Source organism: Mustela erminea, chromosome 4 (genome assembly GCF_009829155.1).
Source record: "Mustela erminea isolate mMusErm1 chromosome 4, mMusErm1.Pri, whole genome shotgun sequence".
NCBI classification, from domain to species: Eukaryota; Metazoa; Chordata; class Mammalia; order Carnivora; family Mustelidae; genus Mustela; species Mustela erminea.
In genome coordinates, this window is record NC_045617.1 from 23,572,331 (window position 1) to 23,586,835 (window position 14,505).

Below are 14,505 nucleotides of genomic sequence, written 5' to 3' on the forward strand. Positions count from 1 at the left end.
CTCCTAGCAGCACACAGAGGGTTACCTCAGTCGGCCACATCTCGGCAGACAAGCATTCAAGACAGCAGTATTCCAGAGGATTACTATGAAGATTTAATGGTAATACACACAAAGATGTGGCACATGGCAACTTTTTAAATGGCAGCTGTTTTCTAGAAGTACAAACCAGCAGTTATAGTAAGTCATGGGGACGGAGAATACAGCATGGTGACTAGAGTCAATAATGCTGAACTGCAGGTGCGAAAGTTGCCAGGAGAGTAAACCTTAAAAATTCTCATCACAAGAAAAAAAAATTCTGTAATTATATGTAGTAATGGAGGTTAACTAAACTTTTTGTGGTGATCATTTTGCAATAACATACAAGTAGTAAATCATTATGTTACACACCCGAAATTAGTGTTACATGTCAAATTTACCTAAATTTAAAAAACACACACAACCCTTCCCGCCAAATGAATCCTGCCAAATGAATCGCAGTTATTTAATTTCATTATTGTACATTCCCCACCCAACCCAAAGTCCCACCCACACTCTAGGAGGCAGTAGAGCATAGCAGAAAAGGCAAAAGCTCCAGAGTCAAAGAAAAGTAATAATAAATTGAACCATTTCTTGAACCATTTATTGGTCTTTAAATCAGGACTTACACTGAAAAGCCTACAATGCAAGAACAGTATCAGATGTAAAAACCCAACTGTGCATTTGATGCCCATTGTTCAATAAATCATAGCTACTATTGTTATAATTATTTATGCCTGGCCTGAAAACGTGGTTGTGTAGACTCCTTTTTATTGTAAAAGTCATCCTGGCTCCCCTTCCCAAAAATATCATTATGAATATAAGATGAACCAGCACAATTCTGATTCCTAAATACTTCAGAACAATTCAACCCAAACACCTACCAGGTACCTAGAAAGTATCTGCTGCTACTTTTTTTTTTTTTTTTAGATTGTTTTTCTTTTTGTAGGTATGTCTATGAACTAAGTTGTGTTAATTACACCAAATTATGTAAGACAGGTATCAAGATCATTTTTTTCCCATTATGGACATCAAATTACTTGATTCAATGTCTTTGATGTATTTCTTCAACATCATTTGCTCTGTTTGATATACATCAAGCAACCAAATATATGGCTCCATTCTGGTACTATCTACATTGTTCATCTATTCTTACGTCAGTCGTCTATGAGGACAACCACTCTGTGTTCTATGCTTCATTAGGACACCTGGGTTTTTTGGACATAAATGTACACAGAGGAGACATACGCCTGAAGCCTCAGGTGTAAGAGACTGAAAGTCCCTGAACCAAGCCCAGGAGGAGCAGAAGGGACTCCAGAGAGATTCTGGATAGCCTTACTACCATCACTAATAACAACGAACCTTATCCCCTCAAGTCATGGCAGGAAAGAAAGGATTCTTCTTCAACACTATCCTTCTGCTGAGGACAGTAGGCTCCTCTCTCCCCTCAAAGACTAGCTGTTCTAGACCAAAGCTCTCAGCCAGAATTCATGGGCTTACTATAAACCTCAAGCCCACATTCCACAAGTACAGCCATTCCACCAGCTTCAAGAAATAGGCCAAGAAATAAATTCAGTAAGGGGGGGTGGTATAATGAGGGGGAGCCCAGGACACATTAGAAATGGAAGAGAAGAAGGGGCCCCTGGGTGGCTCAATGGGCTAAGGCCTCTGCCTTGGGCTTGGGTCATGATCCCAGGGTCCTGGGATCAAGCCCTGCATCTGGCTCTCTGCTCAGCAGGGAGCCTACTCCCCCCACCCACCCACGTGCCCCCCCCTTTCTCTGCCTGCCTCTCTGCCTACCTGTGATCTGTGTGTGTCAAATAAATAAACAAAATCTTGGGGAAAAAAAAGAAAGAAAGAAAAGAAATGGGAGAGAAGAGAGTAGAACAAGTTCTAGTAATTCTAACTGGGAAGTCAGGTGAATTCATGCCTCCCTTCTGTCCGTACAGCCAAATGAAGTAGAATTTTAAATGACCTGTGAATGATTAACATTTTAATCTAAATAAAAAAATCCTAGAGGGGGGGGGCTTGCAGAATGGGTAAAAGCTGTCAAAAGGTACAAACTTCCAGTTGTCAAATAAGAGACTAGATCTTAAAAGTTCTAATTACAAAAAAAAAGAAATTTGTAACTTTGTGTGCTGATGGACCTTAAGTAGGCTTACTGTGCTGAATATTTTGTGACATACATAAAAATTGAAACAGCATATTGTATACCTAAAACCAATGTTATATATTAATTATACCTCAATAATAAAATAAGTAAAACTCTATATTCTTATCCTCTGTCTGCAACCCTGCCTGTCCCTCTCTTCCATCTCTATGCTTTTGTGTCTGTTTCCTAAGGCTACCGTAACAAATTCAGGGTCTTCAAATAACAAAAATTTATTCTCACAGTGCTAGAGGCTAGAAGTCCAAAATCAAATTGTCAGCAGGGCCATGCTCCCTCTAAAGGCTGGGGGAGCGTGGCTAAAAGCTAAAGGAGGCTAAAAGCCTCTTCTTAGCTTCAGGTGGCTCCCAGCAATGGCCAGTACTCTTCTTGGCTAGTAACTGCATCGTGCCAACCTCTGCCTCCGTCTTCAGGCAGGCTTCTCAGCACCTAGCGCATCTTAGTTGTCCTCTCCTCTCCTTATAAGGACACTAGACATTGAGTTTGGGGCCAACCCTAATTCAGTACAACTTAATTTTAACTAATTACCCCTTAAAAGACCCTATTTTTCAAATAAGGTCACATTTTGAGGTTCCAGATGGACATGAATTTGGGAGGACACTATTCAACCCACTACAACTCCCAAATTAAAATAAACCATGACAGTGGGGCACCTGGGTGGCCAAGTTACGTAAGCTTCCGACCTTGGTTTGGGCTTAGGTCCTGATCTCCTGGTTGTGAGATGGGACTTCTCAATCACCAGAGTCTGCTTGGGTTTCTCTCTCCCTCTCCCTTTGCCCCTTCCCACCACCACACACAGGCACACACAAGCTCTTTCACCACCTCCCAAATAAATAAATAAATATTTTAAAATAAATAAATAAAATACATCACCACCACCAAAAAGTGATGGGAGATGACAAATCACAGCATTACAGAAATATCAAAAAAAATTCAAAGTTATAATCACCAGTGGACTACTTCCAATCTTAATTAGCAAAAAATGTATCTTTTGCCTTTCTACAAACAGTGGGAAACTGTGAAGTCTTGGAAAATATCAGAAATCCTATTCAAGGGACACCTGGGTGGCTCAGTTGGTTGGGCTTCCAACTCTTGGTTTTGGCTCAGGTCATGATCTCATGGGTCTCAGGATGAAGCCCCAAGATGGGCTGAACCCTCGGTGGGGAATCTGTTTGAAAGATTCTTTCCCTCTAATCCCCAAATTGGCACGTGTGTACTCTCTCTCAAATAAATAAAATCTTCACACACACCCCCAAAAAAGTCCCATTCCAAATAGCACTAAAAAAACAACACTCCCCTGGCCCAGACACTTGACATAGAAAAATCTGATATTAGATATAAACACATATATTATCAGGAATGGAACAGCAAAAAAGATGGAAGACAGGGAAGGATATTTTTCAGTTAAAAATGCTTTAACTATCTGGGGATGGAAAGCAGACCATGGGTGGCAGAAGACCAAGGTTTCCTTTAAAAAAAAAAAAAAATACCTTGGGTTTTTAACAGCCTCCTCCCCAAATTATCCTTTTCTAATGAGGATATAAACCTACATGAAAGCGCTATATGTCATAGTTCTTTCTATTTTAATCAAGGTATTATTTTAGCTTTCTAGTGGAAAAAAAATACTTGAGATGAGCTTAAAGACTTGTGTACTCCCTCTGCTGGCTCTGAGTTTAAAGTGAATTATCAATGGCTTCAGGAGCCAAGTTATTAATTTCACTAGACATCTGAAACACAATGAAAGATATGATGTGGATTCTCCCCCAACACACATACGCAAAGGTCTTCAAAGAAATAAAAAATTCCAAACAACTACTAAAAACTGCCATAAGCTGGATTTAGCATAGGTTTACTCCAAAGGAAAGCTAATGCATTCCATTTGTTTGGAGCAGGAGTCACTTCCTGCCTCGGCCTTGCCCCCTACAACTGTGCCACCACTTTTCCTGGCTCTGTGCGCACCTCTCCACGGCAGGACTCCAGTGCATCTGGATACGCAGACATGGTGACCCCCTAGAAGATAACCTGGCTTCTTCATCATAGGCAATTACTAGAAGGACCACAGCCCATAATGGAAGTTAGTCCATTTCGCATTATGTTATCTCCTTATGGTAACTGACAAACTGCAAAGCAAAAGTCCCAAGATTAAAATCTAAAAAAGTCTGAGTAGAAAGTGAAAGGCACGCTCCCTGGAAAATCCCAGCCTGAAACATGCACCACTCATAGTCTTGTGTTTCATCGAGAAGGAGTGATACATCACAATATTCTAAGGCTGCCTGCTACTGCTTTTTCCAACTGGGGAAATTGTGATACAAAGAAGTGAAGGCTGTCTGGTTAAGAATAAAATGATTAAAGATACTGAGTCTGCTGGCGTCACGATGCCATTAGAATTGGGGTTTTCTATCATAATCACAGCCTAAACCACCTATTTAGAAAACTTTTGACTCGGAAGAGCTACACACTGGCTCAGAAAAGATCCACTCAGAGAGTGCTTGCTGTCTCTTCCTCCTTCACATGTGACTTTCATTTTCCAATCCACAGATAAAAACTCCAAGTACCTCTGGGACTTCTGCCTTCAAAGCAGAACATCGTGGGCAACTGAGTTTTACACAACAGCTTTGCTCCTGTAAATAGTGATAAGTGAATTGTAGGCTGAACAATCCTATGGTGACCCTTTCCAAACAGTGCATATTGACATGGCATCAGTGAGGTACACACAGGAAACACACTTGATTTCAACTTTCTCTGAATGAAGTCATTCCTAGATCAAGGTTCTCCTCAGTTTCTGCGATGGGCAGTGACTGGCACTAATGAAGTTTTCAGGGACTCGGAATACAAGGAAACAAGACAAGGCAAGAAATGCCTTGGATGGCAGAGCACCCTTTTATGATTATACTATATCCTATCAACATTAATGCAAGGAGATCCAAGACTTCATAGCTACAAGTATCCAAGACACTCTACACATGATGTCACCTCACTCCCGAGTCACATCATCTCCTTTCAGTCTCAGAGTCCCAGAACAAGACTATCTTTATGGGCTGAGGACATAATGAATCAAAGAACAGCTCCGAGTATCAGAAATGTTTTTGTCTGGTAGACACATTCCATGCTTTGGAGGCTCTTACACTGTCCTTGGGAATATGCAGGAGTCACAGAAAATGACAAAAGAAATAGGTGGGAGTCCGGGTTGGGCATGGAGGGTGGGGTGGGCTTGAGATAGATGGCTTTTTCAGCAAGGTTAGCTGGGAACACTGATGGAGAATGCTAAAAAAGCAACACAGCTACTCCAGCATGAGCCAGCCTAAAGGACAGAGGAGGGGAAGCAGAAGCGAGCAAATGAAGTAAGAGTTTGCAGAAATGGAGGCACTGACACGAACAGCTGTGAAACCACAATGGTTAACAGCAGACAGGCCAGAACTCTGCTGCCGAGGGCTCACGCAGACACACTCTTAGCTGCATCGCTGCCAGCTGCAGGTTCCTGAGCCAGTCACTCACATGTTCTTGTCCTGCTTCCTTACCTGTAAAATGAAGCAGTTAGATGATCTCCTAAACCTCTCTCAGTTCTAAATTTGAGGCAAGAAGCAATGTGGATGAGTCAGCTGTATCGAGGCTCCACCTCCACTCCAGAGGGAGGCCAGTCCTACACCAGGCCCCACAAGACAGAACTGGAGACCCCCATCTCAGGCTAGGACCGCAGGTGTGCTCTAATCCACATGGCCCTGGGAAAGCCCCAGCTTCTCCCAAATAGACCTAAACCACAGGAGCCATGCTCTAGCGGCCCTGCATCTCCAAAGCAAGCTGAAGACAACCTGCAGAGAATTAAAAACCAGCTCCAAGCTAGAGTTCAACACCAACTTTGCCTTTTGCCAGTAACTCCTCTGCAGAGAGCTGAAGCATTGAGGAAAACAGAAGTACAGACATTAAAAAAAAGGCAGACAATGACAAGTTAACAGAACACAGATTTGCATGTTTATTTTCTGTTTTCCTCCAACAGAACCTCAATCCTGTGAACTGAACCTCTGCCTTGTGCTACTACTATATCCCTGAGACCCAGCAGAATGCCCTGTGAGCGGGATGCCCTTGGTAAGTATTTGTTGAATGAATAAAAGGACATGTGATGAAAACAGATAAAAAGGTATTCTCTAACTTGTAGTCACTTACTGTACACCAGCTATAATGTCTGCTGATACTAATCCACATACACCTACAGAAATCTAGAGATAAAATCCACCGATGTATATCATTCTGAGCTCCCTCCACAGCAGCAAAAAGGCAAAGTGGCTCCTCAGGACCTGTGATACAGGAAAAGGTCAGGAGCAAAATGGGGAGTCAAAAATCGGATCGAGTCTGTTCCCCCACAGGCAAGATGGGTAAGATATGAAAATAAAATAAATTCCATATTCTCTCTAGCCCTGGGAATCTAATCTTGATAGGCAGTGGGTAAGTAGGGTACCCTACTAGAATGTACAGAATGAAACAGTCTTACCTTGGCATTTTTATGAAGATCTTTGGATGGACAGTGTTTGCTAAGCTTTTTCCAGACCAAATAAATGACTTTTTGGTAGGACAAGGACTCTTCATTAATTTTCCAAATAAAAATATCTTGCAGGTTTTAAGTAAGAATCATGCATATAAAAAAGTTTAACTACAAGATGTTCTTCTATGGTGTCATTCTCTTAAAATAGAACCCTCCTAAAATCTCCTAAAAATAAGTCTGCATAGTTTCATTTCATTTTCTAAGAAGGAGATAAACATATCAAAACAAACACTTAGCTTCTTTCTTAAAGAGTCTCTCTGCTACATAGGGCTCACAGATCAAAGTTAAAAAGGGCCAATTTCTTCACTTCATAGGTCGATGACACAGCTTTGAAAAAGAGGAAAAACAGTCCCCCTAGTGTACTGCTGCTGTACGAAGAGGAAGTCTATTCGTTGAGAATCACTGACGAAGACAGTACTGCCAAAGGAAATTACAAAACAGCATTTTGGCAACATAGGCCAAGCAGAAGACAGATTCCTTACACACGACCATAACGGGCCCTTTGGTGAGTTACTCTAAAAGGTGACCGAGGCCAAAATTACAAGTCAATATGGAATTACCACAATTTTGTCATTTTGAAATTTTAAAGACATATTTTTTAAAATCAAAGTTGGAATTAAAAATCACATTTTCTTAATCCAGTATTGTTGGGAAGGCACTGGATGCATTAATCTAAAGAACAGTGAACATCAGCAGGCATTATGTGGCAGTGGGCCCTCATCTTTTTACGCTGGGGAGAAGCTGTAAGAGCACACATTCTCACAGGAATGAAGACGTCGTCTCTTGCCGAATTACCCTCCAGAGGAGCAGCGGCAGAAGTCGTCACACGCACGGGAGCCTACATTTGTGAAATTGTGAGAAACAGCACAGAAACTCAGGGCTGCCTCATGTAACTGTGTCCTAATCCCCCAGGAAATGCAGGTGTGTGGGTGTGAGGAGATGGAGAGAGATAAATAAGCCCTAACAGGTAAACCCTGGAATCCTAGAGGTCTGCCCCACAACAGGAGGAACCGAGAGAACAGAGCAGTTTAATTAGGGGTGGTGCAGTGCAAATAAACTTAATCTGAATTAAAGGAAATGTAACCTTCTCCCCTCTTAACCACATCTGACTATTCATTTCTACTTTAATGCCTGAGGTAAGGGAATCTGTGAGATAGCCATGACCTCTCTCTCTGGCACAATATGTATCCGACAAACCTAGAACCTGAACCAAGAACTTCCTCCTTTTGTTAAAACGCTATCTTTTCTGCCCCCTTTATCACTTCGTAGTTCCTAAGTACGGGTACTGACAGACGGGATGGCTATACAAATGTAACAAACTTGATCAGGCTCCATCGATATTCCTCTTTCTGATGCTAAACTAATAACCAAAACGTTTTCAGACTGAGAGGCAAATATGCTTTTCAGGAAAGCATCTTCCACTTATGTAAGACTATCTGTTACTTAGTTAAAAAAAAAAAAATCCTTTAAAAAACTGGTCAATTTAAAGAGAAAAACAGGGTGATAAAGAATAAAAATCTCCAGAATTACAGCTAAATACCCAACTAGCTGTGTGATCTTAGAAAAGTCCTTAACTTGAAGAACCAGATTCTTCACCTATAAAATAAGGGAGCTGAACTATCTCAGCAAACCTCATTCTGGCTGAACGTCGTCAGAATCACCTGACAAACTTAAAAGACAAAAATTAAAAAAAAAACCACCAATGCTAAGCCCCAGACCCACCCAATTAAAACCAATTTTCTACATATTGATAGTTTTTAAAAAGCTCCAGGTGATCCAAATATGCAACCAGGGCTTCAAGCCACTAGTCCTTATTCTGATCTCCAAGGCCTCTTTTCTAATTCTTTTATCCTCTAATCTTAGGGTGATAATTCTGGTGACAGGATCTCATAATGTAATAGCCCAAAAAGCCACAAAAGAAGTAAGGCCCAAACCCTGCATACTGCACCATTGTGCACACAGGACTAGGAGAGGTAAACCTGAATTCTAGATATTTTCAGAAGTTAAAAACCCTAATGCATAAGTCAGAATGAAAGTAGTGTGGTTTAAATGCACCAGCATGCTCTCAAAATGACTAATCATGATAGGAATCGACTCCTGAAACTTGGACGCATGGAAATGGGTCACAATTAGCTCCTGACCTCTCCCTTTTCCCTCTTCTTCCACCCCCACTAAGCCACAAGCACAAAAAAGGCTGGCTATTAGTCATAATCGGAATATGAAACCAGCCCCAGTTTCAAAGGGCTTTCTTCATCATCAAAGATTTGGAAGTTCCTGCATGGGTGCATCTTTTGATGAAGGTCATCTTACAAAAACTCTTTAACTAAATTATATCCCCACAGTCTTCAAGGATTAGCTGCCATGTGATACTGAGAAATAGAACTGATGTAAAATCTTAAAGTAAAAATAATTCTACTTACATAAAATAAAAAAATATTTTACTTTATGTCCTGTATTAAGCATACTAAGGCTTGAGTTTCAACTTACAATATTTCATAAGTTTTAAAGAGAGATGAAATGGAAACTAATTTAACACTCTGTGTTGACTATACTTCAACAAAAAAAAAAAAGAGAGAGAGAGAAAGAGAAAGAGAGAAATAAGATATCAGAGAAGGAAAAAGAAACCATGAGACCCAAAAAAAAAAAAAAAAAAAAAGTTAAGGACATAAAACCACAAAATCTAGGACTAGGCCCAAAATCTCTATTCCAAGTCCCACTAGCTACATGAAAATACAATTAACCAAATCACAATTCATGGCTACTTTTGGTAATACTACTTTCCCACCTAGATTAAAAAAAAAAAAAATCAAATGCTATTAAGCGGTTAACTCTCTTTAACTACAATAACAAGAGATGTTATTTGTGGGATTAAACTACTTGTGTAAACTTAAAAATCAAAGGAAAAGTGAAAACCCAACATTAAAAATTAGTTAGCTAACTTTTAACTAGGTTAGCTAACTAACTTTTAACTAGCAGATTCTCTTCACCAAACTCAAAATACACAGGACTAATTTCAAGTTGAGAAATATGAAAAATATTCCAAACGCCTATATCCATTTTCTTAGACCCTGAAACTCACCCCTTCCTGACACTGTACCCTGGTATTAACAATCTGCTATTCACTTGGAAACTCAGTTTTAAAAGATACCACAGTAGCCCTGCTTTGAAAAGGCTCAAGCTTTCTGTAAATGACCCTCATATCACACAACTGGCATTCCTTTGCAAAGCTATAAAATTAAATCAAATGTAAGATTCATAATGTCAGCAGTTGTTTACGAAGATAGATATGTGGAATAACTTCAAAGCACACGTTTAGCTTTTAAAGTTTCTCAACAAGTCCTCTCCAATAGGAGCCATAAGAAATTTGGGGGGAAAAAAAACCACAACAAAGCAGATACTTTGTTTGCAAGGTTTTGTTTTGTTTTGTTTTAAGCAAATTAAAACTCTGAGGATTTCGGGGGGAGGTGGAATGGATGAGCCTGGTGATGGGTGTTAAGGAGGGCACCTATTACATTGAAACACTGGGTCTTATACACAAACAATGAATCGTGGAACACCACATCAAAAACTAATGATGTACTGTATGGTGACTAACACAAAAAAAAAAAAAACTAAAATAAAGCAAATTAAAACTCAACACCCTAAATTCTCTAGTTTTTTTTTTTTTTTACATATAGGTTCCTGTGTTCCAGTTCTCCACCAAGATTAAACTGTTCTTTCTGTATACACCTACTGGAACCCAGGAAGATGCAGGGCTCCCCAAAAAACCTTGAAGGAAAGGACTGAAGGAGGAAGGAACTACCTCATTAATTAAAAAAAGAAAAAAGAAAAAGATAACTTGCAAATAGAAGCAACTGATAAGCCATATGTGTCTCAAACTGTACAGGACTCCTCTGCCTGGTACAGACACATTCATGTCCTGGTGAAAGAGGCCAGGAGGATGAGGTGCAGGAAGAGCAAAGCAGCTGGGTATCAGCAGCCCAGCAGGGGCACAGGAGTTAATCTGTTTCGATGCCCAACTGCAGGAAGTCATTACATCATAGGCCTTTCCACACCTCTCTCCCTACCACGTGTCCAGTGCCCCAAGAGGCTGAAAAGGAACAGTAGGGAGCCTCTCTTCTGGTTCACTTGTAGGTAGAAGCCATTATGGCCCAGCCCTGACACCACACCTCCCTGCCAAGGGCCGAGGTGAAGCTCCAGGCCTCGGTCCTCCAGACCTGGATCCGGCCTCAAACCTCGCCAGAGTCCAAGCCTCAAGGAGAGCAGCAGGTGTGGCTGGTCCGCCCGGAGGCCGCAGGGCTGGCCCGCTCCAGGGCTCAGAACATCTCAAGTTCGGGGGCAGGCTTACTGGAGAAACATCTCTAAGGAATAAAGGTGTCAACACAGGCAAGTAAAGACATTCTGCCAAGAAAAGGTTTACAAGCACTGCTTTTTCTAGTGGGATCGGTGTGCCTGTGGGAACTAACACCCACAAGCCAGAAACTTCGACGCAAGGGTTTTCACCCAGCTAGTGACAACGACATGCTCTGTAACCGACTGGAAACCACAAATCCAACCCCTCCTCCGGGTACCAAGTCCCAAGCACACCCCCACATCCTCTCACTGCACCCGCAAAGCCCTTCCCGCATCCCCACTACGGCTGATTTCTACTTCGAAGTTGGCCGAAGACCTACCTCGTCTGTGTCGTCCCGGGAATCCAGCAAACGCACTCCCGTCCGCCAGTCCTTCCCTCGCCGGTATCCCTCGCCCCCTCTCCTCACCTGCCCATGCCCGAGGCTTCGTCGGAAGCCTCCTTTCCCCGCCCTACCCTCCGCGGCCGACCCCAGGTTCCCCTCCTCTGGGGGTCACAGAGATCCCCGGAAACCTCACAGCGGAGGCTCTCGGTGCCAACCCTTCTCCCCAGCGCCCGCAGGCGCGCTCCAATGAATCGAAGGCGCGTCTCGCACTGCGCAGGAGGCCCGGCGGGTCCGGCCGCCCGCCCGAGGTGGGTACGCACCTTCCACCCCGCAGAGCTGTTGCTGTCACCCTTATCCTTGAAGTAGGGCACGCAGCGCACCATCCACTCGTAGATCTGGGACAGAGTGAGCCGTTTGTCCGGCGAGCTCTCGATGGCGCGAGTGATCAGGTCGGCGTAGGACAGGTTCCCCCAGGCGTTCCGCCGCGACGAGCATTTCCTCGGCTGCCCTGAGCCCCCAGCCGCCCCCGGCTGCGGCGGCGGCAGTGGCTGCTGAGGCTGCAGCGACGTCTGCGTCCCCCCGCTCAGCGCGCCTGCCGCGGGGGCTGGCCCGGAGCCGGGGTCCTGCCCTCCGGGAGCCAGCAACCGGGCCGAGTCTTCAAGGAGCAGCCCGGAGCCTAGCGCGCCGCTCCCGCCGCCGCCGATCGCCATGGCCGAACCGGCCCTACCGCTGCCGTCCTCGTCGTCTTCATCGTCCTCCTCTTCGGGGATCATGGAATCGGCGGCCGTCTCCCCCGAGGGTTTGGCCGGGCTCCCCTGGAGCTCTGGCCTCTGCAGGGGCCACGTACAGGAGCGCGGCCGGCTCTGGGGTTCGAACTCCGGGTCCAGCTCCACTTCGAGCGGAGAGAGCGGGGCCGGGGAGGCCGGTGCCTCTGCCATCTTCGCCGCCCGCCCGCGGCTCGGGCTCTCGCGCTCTCCTCTCGCGCCGGGGCGGGGTGCGGCGGGGGAGGGACGGGGGCGCCGCGAAGGCTCGGGCTCCCAGGAGTCGCTGCCGCTACTGCCGCCGCCTGGGGAAGCACGAGAGAAGAGAGAAGGAGAGTTGGTTATCCCGGGCTGGAGCCCAGTCCTCCGCGACTCCGCGCCCGCCGCCGCCGCTTCTCGGCCGCACGGCGCCCGCCTCCCAGAAACAGGCAGACCTGGAGACGTGCGTCCCGCGAACCTGGCGCCGCAGACACCGCCCCCTGGCCTGGCCTCGGGGGAGCCGGGAGCGAATCGACGGGCTCGCACGGGGCAGCCCCCTCCCCCCGCCACCGGGGCCGCCCGATCTGCAGGTCCCTCCTGGGCTAGGTGGCTGGGCGGGGAAGAAGGGGGAGGGGCGGGGGCGGGGGGGAGGGGCGCGAGCCGCGCCTTTAAAGCGGGCAGCGGCCAGAGCTGGCGCAGCCGAGCCGCGGTCGGAGCCCAGGCGGGCGTGCGTTTGTTTATGTTTCGCTCGGGCCCGCTCAAGTGCCTCCCGCGGCGCCGCAGCCAAAGTCTGTGGCGTCTTCCGCTCTTCTGCTGGTCCCCGGCCCTGCCGCCTCCGCGCCCCCTTGTACCCCCTTCTCCCCGCCGAGGGGCCCGAGTCCGGGGACAGCGCGGGCAGCCCCCTTCTCCCCTCTTCGCCCGCGGGCCAGGAGGACGAACGTAGGTCCGAGCGCGGACGGGCTCCTGTCACTTCCAGAAAAAAGACGGGAAGCAGGGGGGCAACCAGCGCGGCGGGTGTTTGCAAAGGGCCGAGCCAAGCAGGCACGACCACTTTGGGGGTCTGTATGGTTTATGTGCCCGCAGGCGCTGCACCCTCCACCCCCTTCCCAGGAAAGGACGGGGGGAGGGGGCAAGTCGGAACATAAATCTTCCAACAGGTCAGGAAGCGCCAAGTCTCCCGGGCTACCAGAAAACCCGGACCAGCACGTTCATCACCTCCTTGCTCCCGCTGCTGCCATCTTGACAGTTTTCCCCCCTTCACTCAAGTCCTTTAAAAATACTAACGGGAGGGAAGGGGGGCGCGCACACCGAGTCACGGGGAGGGAAAAGGGAAGCGCCTGGCCCAGCTCGGAAGCAGATCCGGAGTCACCGGGAAGGCGACCGCCCCGCTGCACAGCTCCGGCGCCTACCTCAGTTCCTTCCCTTCAGGGACGAGGGGGGAGGACGCACAATTCTGCGCGGACCCGGGGCACCGCGAGGAGGGGGCGCGCAGCCTCCGCGAAGGAGAGGCGCTCCGGCCGCCGCCGCAGCCCGCCTGAGGAAACGCCTGTCAGCCTGCGCGCCGCCGCCTTCCACATTCCTCCTCCTCCCTTCCACGAGCAGGGCGGCCGCGGCCGCAGCACAAAGTTATAGACACACGCAGGGTGCCTCAACCTAGGCTGACGGCGGGCGGGCGGGCGGGTCCCCGCCCAGGGGGAGGGCTGGGCGGCAGGCCCGGGTGTGCTGTGTGCGTGCGTGTGTGTGTGTGCGTGTGTGTGTGTGTGTGTCTATGTGGGCTCGCTCGCGCGCGCGCCTGCGCCGCCGGGCTCCGCGGGACTGCGGGCGTGGGTGTCAGGGAGCGCGCGGCGGCCCGGGACCGGGCGGGCTCCCGCAGCCGTCCCCGCCGGGCTCCCCCTCCCTCCCGAGGGCCTCGACGACAACAAAGCGCGGCGCTGGCCTAAGAGAAGAGGGAGGGGGAGAGCGGAGACCCTAACGCTCCACGAGCGCAGTCGCGTGGCCTCTCAGACTCCGGGCAGGGCGCCTGGTACCCGGGGTCCCCGGCGGGCGCGTCCGTCCCCCGGGCTCTGGGCCCGCCCTGGTGTCCGGTTCCCAGTTAGAATCGGACACCAGGTAACACGCGAGATAAGATGCTGACCGCGGATCGCAGAGATTACCACGGCGTGGAAATACAAGCGAAAATGTTGGTGCCTTACAGGACTTCGATACACTGATGCCTTCAGATTTGATCGAGCACCGAGAGGTCTGCAGCCGAGTCTCTTACCTAGGACGCCCGACGCAGTGGCTCACTCTCCAGGGATTTCACGGCAGAGGAGGGGAGAAGTGTAACTAACTCAGGAGAAATGCAAAGTATTCCCCATTCCCAAACGCAAG

At 47.3% G+C, this 14,505-nt stretch overlaps 1 protein-coding gene across 1 annotated transcript in view; it reads right to left on the reverse strand.

Moving 5' to 3' along the window:
- FOXO3 (forkhead box O3) overlaps positions 1–12,745 on the reverse strand; it is a 124,410-nt gene extending 111,665 nt beyond the window's left edge. Inside the window, exons 1-2 of the mRNA XM_032338879.1 lie at positions 12,591–12,745; positions 11,716–12,461 (exon numbers count right to left, since the gene is read on the reverse strand). Of these exons, the coding sequence (XP_032194770.1) occupies positions 11,716–12,333 (618 nt within the window). The 5' untranslated portion in view covers positions 12,334–12,461; positions 12,591–12,745. The remainder of the gene's footprint in view (positions 1–11,715; positions 12,462–12,590) is intronic.
- Positions 12,746–14,505: the final 1,760 nt, after the last annotated feature.